At 41.2% G+C, this 24,186-nt stretch overlaps 1 protein-coding gene across 1 annotated transcript in view; it reads left to right on the forward strand.

Moving 5' to 3' along the window:
* The window catches only part of THOC2 (THO complex 2), a 47,673-nt gene that overhangs the window by 5,941 nt on the left and 17,546 nt on the right, over window positions 1-24,186 (forward strand). The window contains exons 2-19 of the mRNA XM_015826778.1: window positions 7,061-7,104; window positions 7,309-7,400; window positions 9,153-9,204; window positions 9,669-9,739; window positions 10,452-10,573; window positions 10,926-11,059; window positions 11,353-11,519; window positions 11,606-11,698; window positions 12,234-12,389; window positions 13,822-13,994; window positions 14,654-14,849; window positions 18,452-18,493; window positions 19,790-19,920; window positions 20,017-20,118; window positions 20,856-20,940; window positions 21,829-21,922; window positions 22,712-22,792; window positions 23,088-23,184. Coding sequence (XP_015682264.1) covers window positions 7,061-7,104; window positions 7,309-7,400; window positions 9,153-9,204; window positions 9,669-9,739; window positions 10,452-10,573; window positions 10,926-11,059; window positions 11,353-11,519; window positions 11,606-11,698; window positions 12,234-12,389; window positions 13,822-13,994; window positions 14,654-14,849; window positions 18,452-18,493; window positions 19,790-19,920; window positions 20,017-20,118; window positions 20,856-20,940; window positions 21,829-21,922; window positions 22,712-22,792; window positions 23,088-23,184 — 1,932 coding nt within the window. The remainder of the gene's footprint in view (window positions 1-7,060; window positions 7,105-7,308; window positions 7,401-9,152; window positions 9,205-9,668; window positions 9,740-10,451; window positions 10,574-10,925; window positions 11,060-11,352; window positions 11,520-11,605; window positions 11,699-12,233; window positions 12,390-13,821; window positions 13,995-14,653; window positions 14,850-18,451; window positions 18,494-19,789; window positions 19,921-20,016; window positions 20,119-20,855; window positions 20,941-21,828; window positions 21,923-22,711; window positions 22,793-23,087; window positions 23,185-24,186) is intronic.

Consider the following 24,186-nt stretch of genomic DNA (forward strand, 5'->3'; position numbering starts at 1 on the left):
CACAGAGTGGGTCTCCTCAGGGTGCCGTCGGCCAGACAGTGCCGGCTGGCGACCCCAAGGGGGAGGGCCTTCTCTGTGGGAGCTCCCACCCTCTGGAATGAACTACCCCCAGAGATCAGGGTGATCCCTGATCTCCCTTCCTTCCGCCGCGCCCTTAAGACATGGTTATTCCAGCTTGCGGGACTGGCCTAGGGGAAAAGTTTTAGTGGGGGTTTTAACATAATTTTAAATTACTTAGACCAATTATTAATATTTGCCTTTTAATCATGTTTTAATCTGTAGTTTTGGTATTTTGTATTTTTATCTGGTTGTTAGCCGCCCTGAGTCCGCAAGGAGAAGGGCGGGATATAAATATAAACAATAAATAAAATAAATAAATAAATATACTTTTACACTGTTTTTTATAGTTTTAACATTTTCTGGTACACCGCCCAGTCAGTCTATCTGTCTGTCTGTCTGTCTGTCTGTCTCTCTCTCTCATTTGTGTATGTGTATGTTCCAAAATGTGAAAAATAAATATTTTATTTATTCATTTATTTATTAAATTTCTATGCCGCCCAACTCCCCTATAAGGTGACCCTGGGCAGCTTCTAAATTAATTTTGCATTTAAAATCTTAAATCGCATTTTGTTTTATTTAAAAGCTCCTTGAAAGAAGCATCCTTCTCCATCCTCAAGCAAAAGCTGGCCTAACCGAAAGTTTGACATTTCTTTTAATGGCTGACAAAAGTGCAGTTTCACTCCCAACTCCTGACATTCTGGATGAAGATTTCAGATTTTTGTTTTCCCCTCTTGTCAGCTGACAAAATGGGAAAAAAGCCAGTCTGAAAGATTTGGAAATTTCCTACAGCAAACTCCCACAACAGTGGCTAAAAAAGGGATGGGTTGTCATGTTTCATCACCCTTTCCCATATTTGTCTTATTTTGACACCCGGGTCAAATCTAATTAAAAAAAAATCCTTAACATACCTCCCCTTATTATTATTATTATTATGGATCATCACACAGTCAGCCAGATGTTCAGACTGGATTTGGCATTTTGTCTACCTATCGAGTCCTTACCCAGGACCTTATAATTATTATTATTATTATTATTATTATTATTATTATTATTATTATTATTATTATTATTATTTTAAAAAAGGGGGAATTGCAAGGTTTTTTTTTTCCTTCGTGCCATGTTAGTTTCTACGGATCGCTTAGGAAAAAATAAGCAGGAAATGATGCGTGTAGGAATGAAAACGTGGGCAGTTCCGCCAATCTCTTTATGTTCAATTTTATTGCAGGAAGAACTTTATCCAGCCACTCCATTGGGTTACAGCTGAAGACATTTACAGTTGTCAAGCACGCATCCCTAGAGCCACAAATCCCTCAATTAAGCTCGACGGTTAAATCAACCAAAGGGCAAAAGCGTTCCCACGTACAAGCCAACACACACACACACACACCCGCATGCGACAAGGCACCTCTGCGCCGGCCAAAAGGGCCCTACACTTTGCTTTCTCTTTCTCATTCCCTCTTTCTCTCGGCACCATCTTCACAAAAGCTGGGAAACGAAACCGACCGCAGAACGCAAAGCTGGGAACCCGCGTGGCGCTCGCGTTCCCACGTGGAAGAGGACCCAACCCGCGNCCCCCCCCCCCTCTAAGCTCTGCATGCCCACCCAGCCCCACTGATCATCCCACCCTTCTCTTGGGTCTCCTTTTCCAGGCTTATCCAAAATCTGTCACTTGGCTTCTCCTAATGGCATTTTTCCTTTCCTGTTTTGACCTCTACTTCTTTGGATTTCTTCTTCTTCTTCATACATACAAAAAGATCAACAGAAAGGAAAACAATGTATTAAAATGTTCTTAAGAAAATAAAGTGCTAGTATACAGGAGCCCTCCCCCCCTATTCTTTACCTGCCTTTAAATCTTTCCAAGGATACTTTGGTGTCATCCTCTTAATGTGATTCATAGAGTTTCAAGACTAATGGATTGTGTGTCTGTCTTAACAGCAGTGGAGTTAACAAAATCAGGTGCTCCAACACTGGAGGTTTTTAACAAGAGACTGGACAAGCCGTCTATCTGAAATGGTATAGGGTTTCCTGCTTGAGCAGGGGGTTGGACTAGAAGACCTCCAAGATCCCTTCCAACTCTGTGGTTCTCTTAAATCCCTTAAATCAGAGTCATGGACTGGGAACAAGAACATCTGTAAAGGAATTTTTTTTTAATCCAAAATGTTCTTACAAAGTCCAGTTAAGCTCAATGAGGACTGTTTCTGGTGTTCAATATTATCCTGATAGAACTTGCGTTCCTCTGTATAGTTTGGAGACTTTGTCCATGTATCTATTTTAATTTATTTTACTGTATGCTATTGTCATGCAGAGCATGGCTGCTTCAGTTGAGCACATTAGGAGTCACAGCTAATGACTCCTAACGTGCTCAAATCCCAGCTAGCTTCTATTTAATTGAAATATCTTTAAGCTGCCTTTTGCTGTGAATACCAAACGTACAGCAACCTTGGAAAATCATACCAAAGGAATACAGGTATCGCCAGTAAAACCCCGAGAACAGAATCAAAGTGTTGTGTTGTATACATTGATAGACTATAACACTTTTTTTTTCATTTCTACCCACAACTCAGAAAAGAAGTTACCTGTCTCATTTTCTGAGATAACGAATCCCACAGTTTAATTCAGTCTGCAAAGAAAATCCTTGGAGAACTCATTAGTTGTACTGCATCTCACAAGAAATTAAGACTTATAATGAATAAGTAAATTTGAACACTCTGCTTTGCTTTTCCTCTTCATCAAGTCTACCTATGATTGATTGATATGCAAACCAGAATATTTTCCTTTTAAAGACCCCAAAATATACATGTTAGTCAAGAACAATCCAACGTATGTAGTTTGCACATAACACATGTCATTTGGGTTATTTAACAGTTTTTATTGATAAGAAAGAAACTAATATGAAAAATGAAGCAGGGTACACTAAACTCTTCAAGTCACAGTATGCCCGACTTCTTTGCAGTCCTACTGTAATGTTAACAATGATTCCCCAGATGGAAAGATGTATTAGATAATATTAGATTTTTTTCCCCAAGGGAGGTATCAAAAGTACATTTGGGTTAGAAAACATGAAGCATACATGTAAGCAGAAGCCAAATCATGGTGTACTTTCTAGTAACAGTGTTGTTCTTGATCATTCCTTTGGTCAGTTGCTTTAAAAATATGGACTGGTCAATGTCTTGCCATTTGGCTGTATTTCTGATCATTCTGAATTACAAGGACATCTAATTTTATGTGACAAGATTTAGACCAGAAAATCCAGCTTTGGAAGCTGTTTCCACGCATATATTTCTGCAGGAGGACATTTCGAAAGAGATTTAAGCTGGATAAGAAGCATTGACTTGTTTATGTAACTCATCTGTTCACAAACACAACTGTTGGTATTCCCCAAGTGCCCCTTATTACCAGCTCTCCTGCGTGCTATATTTTTTGTCCTCTTAACTTCTGATGCCAATTTAAGATCCAGCGTGCACTTGCTTAAAACATGGCTCTGAAGACGTTCATTTGCGGAAAAGGATAATCGTGATTGATACGGAAGTTAAGGTGCAGAGTGTTGGAATCAAGACTAAATATAGTTAATGCAGATTAATGCTGGAAATTGGCATTTTAAAGCAACTGACGATTATAATTTCAGTAAGGAAAGTGCTGCAATTATTTACAATCCGTGCATTAAGGAATTCGTAGAGAGGTTTCTAAATTTTCTGGGTTCACGTCACCCTTGGTGTGTTATAGTTCTCAGTGTTACATCCCGTTTCTCCGAGTGTAACAGCACAATTTGGGGAATTCTGAGATGTAACATCTGAATTTACCAGGGCCCAATGGGATATTTCACATTTTTGAAGGAAACATAGTGATGTTAGGCTAGCAGTTTGCGCGGTGTGCAACAGATGTTGAGTTTTGCTGCACTTCCCTTGAAAATTTAAAATCACCTGTGGAAATTCAGAGTGCACAGTTTGGAAACGTGGCATTAGTAGTTAAATGTTAGCTAAGAACTGGGGTTTTCTTAATCTAAAGTCTAGTAATTAAAATGAGCCATGTAATTTTAGGCCTGATTAGGTTATCTGATTTCCCCTCATTTTGAATTAGTAAAGGCTTTAACGTGTTGTCCAAATATATTCATTTTTGTTTAAAACTGCCTTCTCTTTATCATAACCAGACTATGGATGACAAATACGTATTCCTTTTCATGTTGTCATTAGACATTTTAAAAGTATTTGTTGAACAATTGCTTCTGTGTGTTTTTAGATATAGCCCTTAATTTTGATACTGTAAGTAGGTCCTTCTTAGCTGAAAACGTAAAATCCAAGTGTGTAATCTTCAAAGAGAACAAAGAGCAGAATTAAACCCATTCCAATACGAGTAAGGTTTCAGGTTTCTAAAAGATTTGATGCTAATGAAAGAAGTCATGTAGTGTACATAATCTCCCATTATTTTTCTAACGTCATCTAATCCAGTGTTTCTCAAACTTGGCGACTTTTTAAAGATGTGTGGATTTCAGCCCCCAAAGTTGCCATTCTGGCTGACGAATTCTGGGAGCTGAAATCCACACATTTTAAAGTTGCTAGGTTTGAAGAATACTGAATTAGTTCATATCATTGTTAGTACAAGAAATCCTTTACTGCTTTTCTGGTTTGGTTTTGTTTTTTGTCACAAACCTAACAGAATTCATCATTTGCTAAGGCAGTTTTGAAATGAAGACAGTTGTACGCTTCCAACGTTGGAAGTTTTTAAGAAGATTTGTCTGAAATGATATAGGGTTTCCTGCCTGAGCAGGGGGTTGGACTAGAAGACCTCCAAGGTCCCTTCCGACTCTGTTTATTCTATTCTATTCTATATTACATTACATTACATTACATATATTCTATTCCATTCCATTCCATATTTTATATTCTGTTCTATTCTGCATTCTATTCTACTCTATATTCCATTCCATCTATTCTATTCCATTCCATATTTTCTATTCTATCCTATCCTATTCTATTCTACATTCTATTCTATTCTATGCTGTTGTTTGCACATTTCAGCTAACATGGAAAGAAGGGAGGACAGTAGAGTAGAACTGGCAGTTGGAAGTTGGGAAATTGAAATGGAAGGCATAAAATTGATAAACATGAAGGGTCCAGTCATTTGAAAATCCCAGATCCTATAGCCCTACAGTATAAATTAACAGCCAAGAGGAATGCACAATTGTGACTCTTTTCTTCACTATAATATTTAGTGGCCTTTCATGTTCAGTCATTGTACAGCTAGTGCTTGACTTACAACAGTTCATTTAGTGATCGTTTGATGTTACAAAGGCACTGAAAAAAAGTGACTTACAACCGTTTTTCACACTTAATGACTGTTGTAGCATCCCCAAGGTCACGTGGTCAAAATTCAGACGCTTGGCAACCGATTCATATTTATGACGGTCGCAGTGTCCCCGGGGTCACGCGAACCCCTTTTGCGAACTTCTTGACAAGCAAAATCCATGGGGAAGCCAGATTCGCTTAACAACCAGGTTACTAACTTAATAACTGCAGTGTTTCACTTAGCCACACTGGCAAGAAAGTTTGTAAAATGGAGCAAAACGCATGTAACAACTGTCTCACGTAGCAACAGAAATTTTGGGCTCAATTGTAAGTCGAGGATTACCTGTACTCGGTGGCCTTTTCGTGTTCAGTCATTGTATTCATCTGGTGAAAATGTAAGAGTGGGTCTTTATTTGTTGTTTGCATCAGGTTCACAGTAACGAAACTTCAAAGCAACTTTGGGTCAAGCTCCACTCAAATGCTTCAAAGTCCCTTGGTTTTTTTTTTCACCCAGCCTCTTTGCTAACTAATTTGTCAGTTAATAGAACTTAGAGGACCTCTGTAAATTTTGCTATAAGTAGTACTGGCTATGATGAATAGCAATTCCTCCATAATTTTACATGACCGTCATTTTCAGTACTTTTCTTTAGTACTTATTACAGCAAGAAATGAGAGTCCAGGCAGATGCTGATTTTATTTTAGTTTATAGGAAAGAATATCCCAAGAACCCTTCCTTTTAACAGAAAAGAGCTTGGCTTGTTTAGAATTACTGCTTAAAGACGAACTCACTTGGCACAAAACTTAAAAACAGTGTGAGTTTGTCTTTAAGCACTAATTTGCTTAAACGTTGCTAGCCGATTCTTAGAATCTCTGAGAAACTGCCTGTGATTCAAAATTTAGAAAATCCACGGTTCTTCATCATTAAACGTTTGGCCTTTATAGTGAAGTGTTAATTTCTGAACATCAAATTGGGCCTAAGAGCTCAAATTTTGGATTTACTACTTTAAAAAAAAACATTGTTCAAGCCTTCAAAGCATCGAGTACATAGATGTACCATTTGAATAAATGCCTTTTAAAAGTATGTTGCCCAGATCAAATGTCTAATATAAAAATGCAACTGAAAATGTAATCATTAAAGCTTAATCTAAAAATTAGCAATTCTCCCAATGTTTAGGTTTTTATAGCATTCTGTAATTAGGAGTGTTTTCCAGCTGGTGAAGCTGTAATAAAAACTCCACAAAATTTTTATTCACTTCAAAAAGAAATAAGATTTTAACAGCGTTTTAAAAAGTATCTCCAGTATGTATCCAGAGTACCTCATTCTGCTACAGTACTTAAAATTAACCTAAATTGTTCATTATCATTAAAGCTTTAGGTCATCCTTTAAACTCTATATTCAAAATATTAAGGGAGTAAGCAGACCAGTTGGGTGTATCAAAAGGCACAGTTCTTCTTTCTTTTAAACATTTCCTAGGTCTGAATATATTTATTAAAAAGGAATGTGTTTTCATGAATTACAGACTATAATAATGTAATGGTCTGGTGTATTATGACATTTAATCAGCCACAAACAGGTAGCTATTAAATGGCATCCTTTTGCAGGAAATTGACCTAATTGTTTTCCTTTTGATTTTAAAATATTGTGCATAGCCACAAGAATATATTTCACTGGGCAAACTATCAATTCTGGACACTAAACAATGTTCATTTCCTTTCAGCTTGCAGCTATGTCGCGTTCTTTCTGAAAATGCAACTTTTAGAAGTGAGTAAAAGTCTTGGGGCTTTTGTAACTGAGATCAAACTGTAAAAATCCGACTTATGTATCTTTCTGTAACCATCAGCTGCAACTTAGAAATAATTAGAAATGACTTACATTAATGAAACATGATACTGTCTTAAATATGTATCAGCAATATTCCTTTGAATATATTACATTATTCAGTCCCCCTTTTGTCTCGTTTTACAGGTATCCAGAAGGCTCTCTATGAGCTTACGTATCATGTTGTTAAGGGAAATCTAAAGCATGACCAAGCATCAAATGTTCTCGGTGATGTTATAGTAAGTATTTATTTCTACTACTTCCTGAAGCAACCATCTTTAGCCTGACGCTCTCCAGTTTAGTGGGAATTGTAGGCCCGTTGGATCAGTGGTTTAATGGCGCCGGAGGTGGTCTTTTCTCTGCCAGTTCGAGTCCCAGCACAACGTGGCAGGGTGAGCTCCCATCACTTGCCTCAGCTTCTGCCCGCCTAGCAGTTTGAAAAGATGTTCTATGCGAGTAGATAAATAGGTACCACTTCGATGGAGAGACAACCGGCACTTTGTGCGTACAGTCAGAACCCTGCTGGTGCTGGACCTTCCCGGTTGCAACACATATTTTGCGAGGTGGCTTTGGTGGAAGGAGATGACCCCGGATAATGCTGGAGGAAAGCCACTCGTCTTTCTGGTCCGGAGCTAGCTCGCCGTCCCCCCCCCTCCCCATGGCGGCATCTTGGGAACCGCGCAAGCTAGGAATCTTAGGCAGCCAAATTGCTACTCTGCAATTAGCATTGTACTCTCCTGGCTAACATCGCCATACGCTAAATAAATAAGTGGGAATTGTAACCTCCCCAAGTTCTCAGCCAGCATGGATGTTGATCACATTCTGATTGCTGCAGCCTGAATTTATTTGCAAGGTGCCCAGATGGAAGAAGAGCACCCTAAACCTATCCTGCAGCTTTAGCTTTGGTGGCAAACAAACCACAAAAAAAAAAAACTGACAGCGCAAAAAAGTTCGTTTTAAACGTTGAGAAGGAAACTGAGTAGACTAGAAAATGAAGTTCTTGGGTAATTCTTCTTTCAAGAGGCTGGGACAGAACGCTCTTAGGAGAAGACTGGATGGCTAACCTATTAACTTTAGCCTGTTCCCCTAGAAGCTGTTACTGATTCGTGTCCATTATATTGTTTTAGCTTTGGGGACTCGGAAACACTGCCGTGGCTTATGATTAACACTTCAGATCTGCACTTTAATTAAGCTGTCACTGGGTCTTGGACTGGAAATCAAAGCAGTTGGAAAAGCAGCCCTGCTCAAGGCAAAACACTTGGAAATGCTCCTGATTTAGAAGCGATAGTTAAATACGCAGTCGCACTCCACTTTACCGCTAAAGTCAGTTTTTAATTGTCATTTACTTTCTTCTAAGTGCAGGCCACAGAGTCGTTTTATTTACTTCTTTTGGGCAGGGTTTCTTGAGGCAGCTGTCACTCTTAAACCAGATCGTGTGTGATAATGGTTTATGGCTGATGACCTCTTTAAGAAGCCATTTGCTGACGTACAGGGAGTCCTCGGCTTACGACCGCAACCGCGTCCAAAATTTCTGTCGTTCAGCGAGATGTTGAAGCGACTTTTGCCCCATTTGACGACCTTCCTCACCACATTTGTTGAGGGAATCGCTGCGGTTCTTCCCGCAGTGAATTTGGCTTCTCCGTTGACTTTGCTTGTCAGAAGGCGGCAAAAGGGGATCACGTGATCCCAGGATGCTGCGACCGTCATAAATACGAGTCAGTTGTCAAGCGTCTGAATTTGGACCACGTGACCGTGGGGAGGCTGCAACGGTCGTAAGTGTGAAAAATGGTCATAAGTCACTTGTTTCAGTGCCGTTGTAACTTGGAACGGTCACTGAGCAAGCTGTTGTAAGTCGAGGATAACCTATAGTTGAGTTGAGACCGCCTTGGGCAACCTCAGATTTGTGTCAGTCGACCTTAAACTGCAGGTCCCAATCAAAGTATTTTTTTTAAAAAAAAAAATGTTTCTCAACTAATAATTTCCTTTAACAGGAATTTCGGGATGATATGCCTTCCATTCTGGCTGATGTATTCTGCATATTAGGTAGGTCTCCTTTAATTGTCCTAGTTCCTTTAACAGTTTCAAGGAAGAATCTATAGGAAAGACTTGACTGATCGTCATCATAAAGGCTAAGATTCTCTTGACAGAGAAATAATGAAGCCTGAAGAAGCACATGAATATTTAGGAAGAAAAATATATATACATACAGTTTAAAAGGATCCCAGTGAAGTCAGGGCATGCTCAATAGCCAATGGATCATTTTTTCATATTCACCATGCTAGCTAATTTTATGCGTGCCTTTATTATGTATAATATTTAATGGTCAGACCAAGAGTAAATTCCACAGTGCAGTCTTATAAGGTGGTAATGCCAAGCACTAGGGAATTCTGGGAGCTGAAGTCCACTAGTCTTAAAAGTTGCCAAGGTTGGATACCCCTGAATTGGATGCTGACTTTCGTGATAAATATTAGCCCTGAATAATGTGATGCTGTTTGTTGGTTTTGTAGACATTGAAACCAGTTGTTTAGAAGAAAAAAGCAAAAGAGATCAGTTCATGCAGCTGGTGTTAGCTTGTTTGGTGAGTTATTTTTTCTTTGCTTTTAAAACTTCATTTCAGGAGAAGAGAAGTACATGGTGGAAATGTTTAGAACTTTGCTCCCCCCTCTTTTTATTGTTTAATACTGCCCAATTTATAATGGAAACATCTCTGCTGAACACCGGATTAGATCCAGATGACCACGGAAATCCCAGCTGTGATTTTGAATCTTAATTCGGGATAAATGATACCAGATCAAATTTAGTTATTCTCCCGATCTCCTCCGTTTAATTGTCATTATTCTGCTCTAACATGCTATTTAAAGACTACTGTTCATTTGGGGACTGTTCCAAGTTTACAACGTCACTGGGGAAAAAAAGTGATTTGTAACTGGTTCACGGTCACATGATCAAAATTCAGACACCTGGCAACTATTTATGACAGTTGCCGCGTCCTGGGATTACGTGGTCCCCATTTGTTCCCAGCCAGCTTCCATCAAGCAAAGTCAATGGGGGGAAGCTAGAATCACAGCTGGAAGGACTTGCTTAACAACGCTGGCAAAAACAAGGTTGTAAAATAGGGCATCACTCGCTTAACAACTGCCTTGCTTAGCCACAGAAACTTTGGGTTGAAGCGTGGTCGTAAGACGAGGACCACCTGTATAATGTCTGGTCCCCAGAAAGGGGTTCGCCCTTACTGAAAGACGACATAAGGTCAGATCCTGTTGTAAATAAAACTCACGTTTACTTTCCAGAATCTGGTTTCCGATACTATATTAAAAGAGCGTCTGGACCCAGAAACGTTGGAATCGTTAGGGCTTATCAAGCAATCCCAGCAGTTTAATCAGAAATCTGTGAAAATAAAGACAAAACTTTTGTGAGTATATCGTTACATTCCTCAAAACTACATCCCTTTTAATGTTCCAGAAATCTCTCAAAACATGGCTGTCTCTTCGGCCCTGGGGGTCCCAGAGGATTCCTGACTTTTGGGGAGGGGGGGCTCCCTGACAGCAGTTAACATTCATCTTGTCTTGTGCCTTGTGCTTTTTTTTTAAATCACAATTGTTTTTAAACAGAGTTACTGTTTATAGTGACTTGCCCCGAAGGACTTTTTTTGTGATGGGCATTGATGTAAATTGGTTCAATAAAGCAGAAAATTTCCAGTTTATTCCAACTTCCAGTTTTCTAACCCTTATGCTTTTCTTGTTTCTTCATTTCTTGAATTGTAGTTATAAGCAACAGAAATTTAATTTATTAAGAGAAGAGAATGAAGGCTATGCAAAACTGATTGCTGAACTGGGACAAGATTTATCTGGAAATATCACTAGCGAATTGATCCTAGAAAATATTAAGTCTTTAATAGGTAAGGCATGTTTTCTGATACAAATTCTCTAGTTACAGTTTTCCTTATATGCCTTAGATTTACTACATCTTGAGTTTTTCTTTATATTCTCTCTGTTGTCTCCAAAGTCTCCTTTCTCACACTTTCCTTTATAACTTACAGTTTGCTAGGTTAAAAAAAAAATCCTGATATTAATGACTATTGAGGATATTTGGTAAATTAATGCTAGATAGAGGGTCTTAACTTTCTTAACCTTGTTTGCTTCGTGGTCTTGAACAAAAGTAATGTTTTTATAACTCCCCTCTGTTTAATAGGGTGTTTTAACCTGGATCCTAACCGAGTGTTGGATATTATCTTGGAAGTCTATGAATGTCGGCCAGAATATGATGAATTTTTTGTACCTTTGATAGAGTCGTATATGTATATGTGTGAACCTCAAACACTCTGCCATATACTTGGATTCAAATTCAAGTTTTATCAGGTACCACAGAAGTTCACGGCTTAAAATCCTTCCGTTATTTCAGCAGAAATATAAATATCCTAAAAGTATTTTTTCTTTCTTTCCAGGAACCAAATGGAGAGACACCAGTCTCCTTGTACAGAGTCGCCGCAGTCCTTTTGCAGCATAACTTAATAGATCTGGAAGACCTTTATGTACACGTAAGTTACCTATTTTGCTTTTAACAATAAAATGTATATTCTGTTAAGTGGTAAACTCTCTCAAATTCAGGGCTTTTCTGTCTAATCCATGAGTTATGAACATATTTTTAGTTTCAATGAAGAGTAAGCATTCTCTCATTCTCAGGAAAGAAATCTTAAAAACATAAGGTTTCTTTTAGTGCATAATATCTCTCCTTTGATAAACATACAGTGAATTAATACTGATTAGGATTGACAGTGATACAGTAGCACCTCGGCACTCATTGTTAATTTGTTCCGGGAGGTGCTCTAAGTACCAAATACGATGAGTACCGAAGAATTTTTTTCCCCATGAGGAATAATGTAGTGAGTCACAAGGCAGCCAACACCAACAAGTTGTAGCATCTGCGTTGAGTATCAAACAAACTGAGTCCCAGGACAAAATTTCCATATCAAAATGCATCAAATACTCAGTTCAGCCGAGTACCAAGGTACCACTATTTATCAGAGAGAGGGAGCCAGTATATGGAAGCTAATATTCAAATTCCCTTTCCAGCTTCTACCGTCCGACCACGCTATCCTGGAGGAGCACAAACGGGAAATTGGGGAGGCTAAACAAATTGTAAAGAAACTTACCATGGTTGTACTGTCTTCTGAAAAGACAGAAGAGAAAGAAAAAGAAAAGGAGAAGGAAGAGGAGAAAATGGAAAAGGTGAGTTCCTGCCGCACAGACTTCCACGAAATCAGATTCGAGGACCTAAGGGTCAAGCAATAGGGTTAAGGCAGAAACTTCCTAGGTTAGCAGTCCTGTACACCAGGGGTCCCCAAACCCTGGGCCGTGGACTGGCACCGGGCTGCAGCATGCCAGAAACCGGTCCATGCAAACAAGCAAAGCCCCATCCGCGGGACGCAGGCAGTACATGAAACCACATCCCCTCCGGTCTGCAGAAAAAGCCCTCTCCACGGATCCGGTCCCTGGTGCTCAAAAGGTTGGGGACCTCTGCTGTACGCGATCTAGCGATCTAGTAACCGTTTTAACAAGCCGGTCAAGAGTGAAACTTTGGCAGCTATATGTCTCTCTGTTTTCATCCTGCCGTTAGAGTGCTTTCAATTGGGTTTAGTTAGAGACACGGAACCTCTCCAGTTCTACAGAGGTTTGCTGAGAGTCGGCTGTCTGGAAGCCTTTCAAGGACATTCTAGCAGGTGTGAAGAAGAGAGCAGACGGTTCCCGTAACAAAGAGAACGTATTTACATGAGTTACGTGGACATCTGGGGGGTTTGGCTGGGAATGTCACTGTTGTATGCTGTGGTCTAATGCAGGGGTCTTCAGACTTGGCCCTTTTATGACTGGCTGAGGAATTCTGGGAGTAGAAGTCCACAAGTCATAAAAGGGCCAGGTTTGAGAACCCCGGGTCTAATACCTTGGGATTTTAGAGTTGGTTTTCCTTTGCCTTTACCGGGCCCTGTATTCAATAAAACAGTAAGCTTTTCCGAGATGAAAATAATCCTGGACTTTTATTCGGATACAAAGCCGTGTCGATACCACAGTTCTGCTGGGAATCGGTTCTGCTTTGACTTGCAGAGAAGATATGGCTGAGGGGAAAGGAATCATCTCTATTTTAGCTGAATATAAAATAATAATAAATAATAAAGGTGGAAGGGACCTTGGAGGTCATCGAGTCCAACCCCCTGCTCAGGCAGGAACCCTACACCATTTCAGACAAATGGCTGTCCAGTCTCTTCTTAAAAACTTCCAGTGTTGGCGCATTCACCATTTCTGGAGGCAGGTTGTTCCACTGGTTAATTGTTCTCACTGTCAGAAAAGTTCTCCTTAGTTCTAGCTTGCTTCTCTCCTTGATGAGTTTCCATCCGTTGCTTCAAATGGGCTCTCATCCTAGATCTCTTACACCAGGCTGCCAAAATCCAAACATATCCAGTCTACACGGGACTGTAGGTTTAATCAGGCATCGGGATGATTTTTTTTTAAACCGGATTTATTTCAGCCCTAATATTTAAGAATAGGAAAACGGTGTCATTAATATGCAGATATGTTGAAAACCTGCTTTCTGAGATAGTCTTGGGGAGAAAAGCGCAACTTCCTGCTCTAAATCAAATACTTCCCTCTGCTTGGTTGTTTCTTTCAGCCACCAGATAACCAGAAACTGGGTTTGTTAGAAGCCATGTTACAGATCGGCGACTGGCAGCACGCGCAAAGCATTATGGACCAGATGCCTCCGTTTTACGCAACGTCCCACAAATCTATTGCTATTGCTCTTTGCCAGCTTCTACACGTGATGATTGAGCCCCTCTACCGAAGGTGAGCGGGATCTGCATGCCGAATAAATTGATTAGATGACGCGTATTGTGCATGTTTTCACGAACCGCATAATTTTGGGCTTCCCTGATTGAAACTTAAATTCATGGCTGGGGTGGTGGAGAGTTGGTAAGTATTTTTGACTCACCAGGCCTTTGGTTTGGAAAAGGGTTATTTACCTATTGCCTTTTTTTGAGAAGCTCTTCCCCAAACTCGCCGGATCGTCTACAGCAGTGGTTCTCAACCTGTGGGTCGGGACCCCATTTGGGGTCGATCGACCATTTCATGGGGGTCGCCAAGCAAGGCTGTCCGCCATTTTTTTGTCCGCCATTTTTTTTCCCTTTTCCGGTGGGTGCCTTACCTCCCTTGGGCTGGGCCAGCTGGTAGTCGGCCTGCTCCGTCTCTGCCGCTTGCCAGCTACGCCTTGGCCGGCACAGGGGGCGGAACCACGCATGCGCGGCGCTCCCGGGCAGGGAAAGTCCTCGACTTACGACCGGTTGGGTAGTCCTCGACTTACGACCGGTTTAGTCCTCGACTTACGACCGGTTTAGTCCTCGACTTATGACCGGTTTAGTCCTCGACTTACGACCGGTTGGGGATCGCGGCATTAAAAAGGTTGAGAACCAATGGTCTACAGAGCTCCCCTTTCTCGTTTTTTTCAGAGTCGGAGTCCTCAAAGGCGCCAAAGGGACCCCGGTCCCCCCATTGCAAAACAAGAGAGCCCCAAAGCAAGTGGAACATTTTGAGGACTTAAGAAAAGAAGTCTTCAGCATGCTGTGTTATCTCGGCCCGCACCTCTCCCACGATCCCATCCTCTTCGCCAAAGTATTGCGTCTCGGGAAAGCCTTTATGAAAGAGGTAAGGTCAGCTTCAAGCGAGGACTTTCAGGAGATGATTTTTTTTTTTTGCCTTAAAGGTATCCTAGCAACAGCATCAAGGGCGTACAGGTCATCCTTGAGTTAGGACCGTAATGGAGCCATAAGCCATGGCAGTCTTAAAGTGAGTCCGATCTGATTTTATGAGCTTTTTTTTTTTGCAGCAATCCTCACGGAGGATTTTGGCTGGAAACGAGAAGTAAATACAGGTTGTCCTCGACATAACAACAGTTGATTTAGTGACCGTTCCAAGTTACAACGGCACTGCAAAAAGTGACTTAGGACCGTTTTTGCAGCATCCCCAAGGTCACATGATCGAAATTCAGACGCTCGGCAATTGACTCATATTTACGACGGTTTGCAGCGTCCCGGGGAGTCACGTGATCCCCTTTTTGCGACCTTCCCACAAGCAAACTCAATGGGGGAAAACAAATTCACTTAAAGGCCGGGTCACTAACTAATCAACTGCAGGGATTCACTTAACCACTGAAGCAAGAAAGGTCGTAAAATGAGGCAAAACTGACTTGACAGGTGTCTCGCTCAACGACAGAAGCGTTGGGCTCAAATGTGGCCGTAAGTCGAGGAGAACCTTTTTTTGCCAGAAACCAGAAGTAAATATGGCTTTCCGGCAAAATCATAAAATAAAAAAATAATACAGCGTCACGTGGCACTGCCAGAGGATGTAAATGCAGCCCGAAATGGGATCAGGCCTGTCAGGGGTGACCATCAGAACTTCGAATCTGGGTTTTAAATGGACTGCCCCCAGCTAGGTCTGTCAGAACTTTGAATGTTAGCTAAACAAGTGGTCGTAAATTGAAGATTTTATGTCTAGAGTTTTGAAGGGGTACTTGAGAAATAGTTATTCAGAGCAAACAAACAAACTGCCCCCCTTTTGGGCAACTGAGTGACCTTCCTGTTTATCAGGTTTAGCTAGACTAGCAAAGGTTGCTACAATAAAAAAAGATTGGACATGTCTAATCCCAAATTTGGAAAATGAAAACAAAGGGAAGAAACACCCAACTTTTAAGATGCATTAATGTTTGGGGGAACACTGCCCCAAGTTTCAGCTTTCAAAAATACATTTCTTTGAAGTTGTTCCCTAATTCTGAATTATCTTCATTTAACAATTCTGGGTTTTTTTTTAAAATCAAACTGTTCTGGATGCTCACAATACCCCTTTTCCATTGAGGTATCTGTAGACGTCTTACAGCTCTCGTTCTTCCTGCTATTTTTCCATGTTGAAAATTATTATTTTTAAGCTGTTTCAAAAGCAAGCAGCCGAAGGGAAAAAAATAAACAGCGAGTCATTAAAACTGTAGAAGCAAAGTTGACGTTTTTTTATGCCTGGTTCTGTCATGTTTCTTCGGGAATTCTGCTGCTAGTAGTTACACATACAAATAACGTGTAATAAATACTGTCAGTCTACTTTGAGAGGAAAATTATCATCTTTTTTTTATACCGCAAAAGTGCTCGGCATAATTTCACTGTTAAACAGCTGACAGGCAGTTAGAGTAGATTTGGTACAAAGTGCAGCGAAATTTATCTCCTAAACATCTGTTAATTAGATAAGCCCTTGTAAACCCAAGTCAGGATTTGGCAGGTTGCTGAGAACTATCTCCAGATGTCTTAGAAAATAAAAACGCAGCGTAGGGTTGAGAGCTGATTTTGTTTTCAGTTCGCAGGTACCAAATGTTTTAACTGTCTGCTCATTTCAATAGGGGCTTGTTCTCACGTTTTCCTGATTTGCAGAGATCCCCGGCCCCTCTTTGGGATGATGTGAATAAGCAGCCTTGAAGTTTACATTCTCTTTTTTGGGGGGACAGCTATGAGGAAGAAAATAATTATGTATTTAAAATCCTTTTATTCCCCTTTTTCTCCTAAAAAGAACTCTAAACTGGCTGGCCAAAATACATTTAAGAACGTGCATTCTTCTAGAAGTCACATTAATTAGAAAAACCTGTTTCCTGCTGTAAAGTAAACTGTTTTTCCTTCCTTCCATTCACTGGGTTAATACTTGGTGCTGAGTCCTGCTTTGCTCCTGGTCTGGTTCCATTGCGTTGCATTTCCTTTGTTCACACAACGTCAAAGAAGGGTGTGAATCCCAACAGGTTCTTTCAGGATCAGCATGGACCGTTTCAGCTGCTCTGGAGGTCCTGAGCTTAAACCGGTTTGATATATGGACACTCGCTTGAAGTTTGCAAGCTAGCTTGGCCGAGACCATTGTGTGTTTTCTTGTAGCCATTTTGGAAAGGGGAAGCAGGTGATGTGCAAAGGTACACCTAGTAATGCCGGGTTCAGTGTTTTAAGTGCGAGTCAGACCATTTAACAGAATAAGAGAGTTGGAAGGCACCTTGAAGATCTTCTAGTCCAGCGGTTCTCAACCTGTGGGTCGGGACCCCATTTGGGGTCGATCGACCATTTCACGGGGGTCGCCAAGCAAGGCTGTCCGCCATTTTTTTCCCCTTTTCCAGCGGGTGCCTTACCTCCCTTGGGCTGGGCCAGCTGGTGGTCGGCCTGCTCCGTCTCTGCCGCTTGCCAGCTACGCCTCGGCCGGCGCAGGGGGCGGAACCACGCATGCACGGCACTCCCGGGCAGGGAAAGTCCTCGACCTACGACCGGTTGGGTAGTCCTCGACTTACCACCGGTTTAGTCCTCGACGTACCACCGGTTGGGGGTCGCGGCATTAAAAAGGTTGAGAACCACTGTTCTAGTCCAACCCCTGGTCAAGCAGGAGACCCTATAGCTGTCCAAGTCTTTTTTTAAAAGCCTCCAATGATGGAGCACCTACAATTTCTGAAGGCAAGCCGTTCCACTGGTTAATTGCACTCGCTGTCAGGAATTTTCTCCTTAGTTCTAGGTTGCTTCTCTCCTTGATTAGTTTCCATCTGTTGCTTCTCGTCCTGCCTTCAGGCACTTTGGAGAATAGCTTGACTCCCTCTTCTTTGTGGCAACCCCTGAGATATTGGAACACTGCTATCATGTCCCCCCTGGTCCTTCTCTTCATTAAATTGACATACCCAATTCCTGCAACCGTTCTTCATAAGTTTTAGCCTCCAGCCCCCTAAGGATCTTTGTTGTTCTTCTCTGCACTCTTTCCAAAGTCTCAGCACCTTTGTTTAGAATGTGGTGGCCAACACTACCTCTGTAATTTTGTGGACTCGATCACAGTTGCTCCCTAATTTTCTCCTTTGTGGGTTTAACCAAGGTGGGAAGGAGATGTTATACAAATGTCACCAACGTACCAAACTTTTAACGGTTTCAAATGAGGATTGAGGTTTTCTAACTGTTGACCTATAAACAGAGTCATTTGTGAGGGTAATTTCTTTGTAGCCAACTGAGGATGGAGATCCGTGGTTCAAGTTCTCCTCCTGCTTGCCTGCCACGTTACGGAAGAGCTGCCACATCCTGTTCTTTCGCTTTCAGAGGTTCAAAAAAATTTAGATCCGCCATGATTGCTCTGACTCAGATGTTTCCCTCTGAAAATGTGGAAGAGGAAAGGTTTTCATTAACATGCTTGGCATCGTCTCTTTGGTCTGAAGCCATGGCATCGTAGCCGTTAACCTACTTTCTTTTTTCCCCCTGTAGTACCAGATAGACGGAAGCAAACAAGAGGACAAAGAGAAAGTGGTAGGTCCTTTTAAAATACCTTCTTGTAATAGTTGATGCAAGATAGAACTAACAATCAGCTATCCAGCTACACTGACTCATTGTTGGCTGACATAGGCATTGTACAAGCAACACCCCATGGGGCTGACTCTTTATCGCCTGCCATTCTAGTTGTCTTCTGAGTAACGATGCACAGTCTCTTAACAAATACTATTTTACAGCCTCTCTAGTCCAGGGTAGAAGCCCAGTGCTTGTGTAATGAATCCATTTCCATTTATGGAATTGCAAAAAGAATGTTCCAGCAAATGAGAGGTTGCACGACTGTGGAATAAATTGTTTTTAGGGAAGGGAGAAGATGAAAAATGCCGATGGCTTCAGGATACCGTGCATACATTCCTTCACTTTCCCCGTGTACCTCCTTAAAATTAGTTTTCATTGTCTACATGACTACTTGAGGATGCTTATAAACCCCGTTTCATTATTAGCATTTTCAAAATACCAAAAGTTATTTCTTTGTTGTTGTTGTTGTTAATTGCGAAGTCGTGTCCGACCCATCGCGACCCCATGGACCACGTTCCTGCAGGCCTTCCTGTCCTCTGCCATCTTCTGGAGTCCATTTAAGCTCACGCCTCCTGCTTCAAGGACTCCATCCAGCCACCTCCTTCTCTGTCGTCCCCTTCTTCTCTTGCCCTCCATCTTTCCCAGCATCAGGCTCTTCTCCAGGGAGTCCTTCCTTCTCATTAGGTGGCCAAAGTACTTGAGTTTCCACTTCAGGATCTGGCCTTCTAAAGAGCAGTCGGGGTTGATCTCCTCTAGGACTGACCGGTTGGATCGCCTTGCAGTCCAGGGGACTCGCAGGAGTTTTCTCCAGCACCAGAGTTCAAAGGCCTCAATTCTTTGTCACTCAGCCTTTCTTATAGGCTCAGATTAAGCCCAGGGTTTGCTAGCTGCAAATTTCTCTTGACTAAGAAGCTCCAATTCATTACAGTTTTGTCCTATTTTGAGAGGGGGACCTCTAATCTGGTGGACTTGATGGCAACGGCTCCCTCGGGTTCTTCTTTGCAGAGGGAACCAAGTTGGGAAGGAGATGTCGTACAAATGTCACCAACTCAGCAATCGTCTCTATTTTTCTCTCGTTTTCATGATTTGAAATACTGAGTTGGGATTTTTCTAACCACTGATGTGTAAACAGCAATGAGTCTTATTGGAAAGACGTGCCTGATAAAAGTTGTAAAAAAATAATCAAACGGAGCAAATTAAAAAGAGGACCCAACTTATTAATATTTTGGTTTTCCCCTTCTCTTCCCTGTTCGCCAGGAGATATTATTCAGCTGTCTGCTGAGTATCACCGACCAGGTTTTGCTTCCTTCTCTTTCCCTGATGGACTGTAATGCATGTATGTCCGAGGAACTCTGGGGGATGTTTAAAACATTTCCATACCAGCACCGGTGAGTAATTACCTAGAATGTTTTAAATCCAATATTGCAGTGCCTTTGGAACACTACGTCAATGGCTTCCTTTCTCCCTCCTTTCTCCTGTACTAGGTATCGTCTCTACGGCCAGTGGAAGAACGAAACCTATAATAGTCATCCATTGCTAGTAAAAGTTAAAGCTCAGATAATTGACAGAGCCAAATATATCATGAAGTAAGTTAAATATTAGTTTGAATAAGCATTCCTATTAAGTATGTGCAAAACCAGACGCTCCAGAATGGAATGCCCTGGAACAGTCTAGCATGGAATGTCTAGCGTGTTAGAATGTTCTAGAGAAGTCTAGCATGGACTGTTCTGGAGAAGTCCAGAACATTCTACTAGTCCTCCAAGTCATGCTGCCCTGGTCATTGTTCAGTTTTGCAAAAGTTAATTTCTTAGCCCCAAAGCACTTCTTGGTGTTCTCAGAAAGTTAGTTTTGAACATCTCCATTCTTTTGCATACTTAGATAGAAGCAAATCCTATTTTATTCAGGGGAGATTATTCATAAGACATGTAGGACTGCTGACTAAATTATCTGACAAGAGTGCCACGCTTATATTTCCTGAGGTATAACATTGAGCAAAACTTCCTGTAGAAACTCCAGAACTGTTGTTTAAATAATGCCAGCTTAAATAACAAAATAAGGGATGACTTAAAACTTGGTTAATTTTTTTTTCCTGGATTAAAAAAAAAAATCCATACGTGGCGTCTCACAAGTACTTTGATTTACACTCTTAAGTTCAGGACAATTAATATTCATTATATATGAAATATGACCATATACGCAGCTTTCCTCAGGATTTTGAGAGGACAATCTTAGACTTTATTCACAGGAGAGTAAATTAAATTGCTGTGTAATTAGCAGAGAAAGCTGCAGAAGAAAGGAACTAAAGTACGCTATTCTCTTACAGGCGTTTAACGAAGGAGAACGTAAAGCCTTCTGGAAGACAAATTGGGAAACTGAGTCACAGCAACCCAACCATTTTATTTGACTATGTACGTGGCAAGATAAGTTGCGATACGTATCTATTGTCCCAGCAAATGTGCTTGAAGCTGCGTAGTTTAAAGCAAAGCGAGTGCAAAGAGCACCTGTTTATCAAAATTTTACAATAAATAGTCTTATGAATGCACTGCAACTTGACTGTTAATGGGTAAATGAAAGGAAATGTTTGAGTGAGAAGAGATTGTAGTCCTCAGGTTACAAGTGGAGATTGGGACAGGAACTTTTGTCACTAATTGATTTGGTCATAAAGCACAACCTCATGGGGTCGCATTGCTTAGTGTCGGCTATACCAGCAATCCTGGTTGCCATTGTAACCCCAGGACTGCACAAGTCATTAAGCATGAGAAGGCAGAAGTCCAAGGCAAGCAGGCTAGCAAGAGCTATAAGTTGCATGTCTCTGTCTCTGTCTCTGTCTCTCTCTCTCTCTCTCTCTCTCTCTGTGTGTGTGTGTGTGTGTGTGTGTGTGTGTGTGTGTGTGCACCAGTGCCACAGGGCGGTGGTACGGAGTGTAAATGAGCAAAAAAGTGGCCAAAACAACTTTTGCCTTCCTGCTGGCTGCCCCATTAACTTTGCTTATGGGAAACCGGCAGATATTCGAAGTCATGATCACATGACTGTCTCACTGTAATGTTACCGCAAGCCAGGCACCGACTGCCTGGATCACAATTGTGTGATCACAGGGACAGGACCATCGCCGAAACTCTTGGGAACCAATCCTAAATCTCCCTCATTCAGTTCCTTCCTAACTTTGAGTAGTCAATGAATGAGTAGTTATAACCCGAGGATTATCTGCAAATCACAGAAACGAAGAAACGTAAGCGTGTGAAACACTCATCAATATGGAGATGTACCTTGAAACGTTTCACTTTACTCTTTTTCAGATTTTGTCCCAGATACAGAAATACGATAACTTAATAACGCCAGTGGTTGATTCATTGAAATACCTCACTTCACTAAACTATGATGTTTTGGCTTGTATCCTTTGCCAGTTTCCTAGAAGTGTGATTTAATCGGGTTTTACATTTCTGCTGCCTCCGTTGTTCCTCACGAGTGATTTCTGGTTGATCCCTTGCTCACCCTTTAGGGCTAGTAGTTCTTGCCATATTGAATTCAGACTCGGAAGTTTGATCTCTTTACACCGTGACTTATAGATTAAGTTTCGTTCGCTCCGTTATTTAAAGCATTTTTTTCTTGCACCTTTCGAAGGCGGTAAGAATTCTTCTCCTTTTGGCCCTGTGGTGCAGATTTTAAATTTTACCTAAGGATGCCGTTAGTATAATTGTTCAATAGAATTAAGCCTCAGTTATACAATCAAACAATCCACCCCATCATAAAACTGCAGCTTTTCCCAAAGAAACTCCTTAAGAGCGAGGGATTTTTTTTCCTACTTTGTTTTAAGAATTAACAGCATTGGGTGGTGATGGGGGGGCTAGGAAAATATTTCCTTTCTTAGTGTGGTATTTACTAAGACATGTAACAGCACACCTTTTGATTCCTTGTCTTAAGGATTGAAACTGAGGTCCTCGGTTGTTTTCTCGCAGACGTTTGATTACCCAACTTGGTAATATCAGTGCTGTGGCTGATGAAAAACTTGATGAAGTTACATAACTGGGTAATGAAAACATCTGCAAGCAAACAATCGAGAGAGGACCAGAGACTACAAATATTCTGTTGCACCAGACTATCTCAGATGTCAGCACCCTGTAACATCTTTTAATGCTAACATTAACAACTCAGTGGAATTCTTCCTCAACGTCATCCAAGATTGCATAATTGAAGCATTGGCCAATCCCGAGAAGGAGAGGATGAAGCACGACGACACAACAATCTCCAGTTGGCTCCAAAGTAAGTAATTTGTCTTTTGTACATTTTGTCCAATTAAAATGACTGGAGGCAGCTCATCTTTATTTCCACAGCAGTCTTGAAGTGCACAGAGGGGTTTACAAAACAATGAAAAATGCCATCTTAAACAAAAGCTACCATGCTTTCCACACACATCCAATCTCTAACTCATCTGCTGGAATATTTGGGAACTACATAACACGGGTAGCAAAAGTATTAATTTCTGGCTTACCGAGGTCAGGACTGTGTTGTTAGGTCGTTACCCTGATCTATTTCTTTTCCCCCTGTTTCCTTTTAGGCTTAGCGAGTTTTTGTGGTGCTGTTTTTCGAAAATACCCGATAGAACTCGCCGGACTCCTTCAGTATGTGGCAAATCAACTCAAGGCGGGGAAAAGGTGAGTGGAATGCAGCTGTCTTTGTTTTCACAGCCATCCTGTTAAACACAGGACTAAATCTGCTCGGTTTATTATCTCAAAGCATGGATGCGTGGGTGGCTGAGCAGATGGGGTTCTTTGACTGCCTTCCAGCTCTGGATTGGGAGACTTAAGCAGGGCAGGTCAAATTGCATTTTTTTAAATAAAATCATATTGTAACATCTGTGGAGTGCATGTAGTCCCCTCTGCCTCCACCTATCCCCCAACGTGGTTTAGCTAGGGCTTGTCTTTGCAGTAGCTACCCTCATTTTGCATCTAAGTGGAGAAAAGCAGCTTGTGCTTCAGAGTTAAAGCACTTATTATTATTTATTAAATTTGCTGCCCATCTTGCTGCGATTTCTATTTATAAACTGACCAGAGTCATCCTATGTGGGAGACAGACAATTTTTAAATTAGATAGGATGGATGGATGGAGATAGCAGATAAGATAGACAGACAGACAGAAATAGCAGACTTATATACTGCTTCACAGTGCTTTACAGCCCTCTCTAAGTGGTTTACAGAGCCAGCATAGTTCCCCCTACAATTTGGGTCCTCATTTTTACCTACTTCAGAAGGATGAAAGGCTGAGTCAACTCCAGACTTTGTGCAGAATTAGCCTGCAATACTGCATTCTAATCACTGCACCACCATGGCTGTTCTGGATGGATGGGTAGGTAGGTAGGTAGGTAGGTAGGTAGGTAGGTAGGTAGGTAGGTAGATAGATAGATAGATAGATAGATAGATAGATAGATAGATAGATAGATAGATAGATAGATAGATAGATAGATAGATAGATAGATAGATAGATAGATAGATAAATAGACAGCAGACAGAGACAGACACAAACAATTTCCGAAAGTATTCTGGGAGGGTCCTGATACGATCAGGGCTAATATACACTCTACTGTAAAATCAGTTTCATCTCCATGCAATCCCAGGTCTTGGTTTGGCTTTATTTTTTCCTCCTTATCCTTTTTTTTT

Source organism: Protobothrops mucrosquamatus, unplaced genomic scaffold, assembly GCF_001527695.2.
Source record: "Protobothrops mucrosquamatus isolate PMUCROS unplaced genomic scaffold, P.Mucros_1.0 scaffold3296, whole genome shotgun sequence".
Lineage (NCBI taxonomy): Eukaryota > Metazoa > Chordata > Lepidosauria > Squamata > Viperidae > Protobothrops > Protobothrops mucrosquamatus.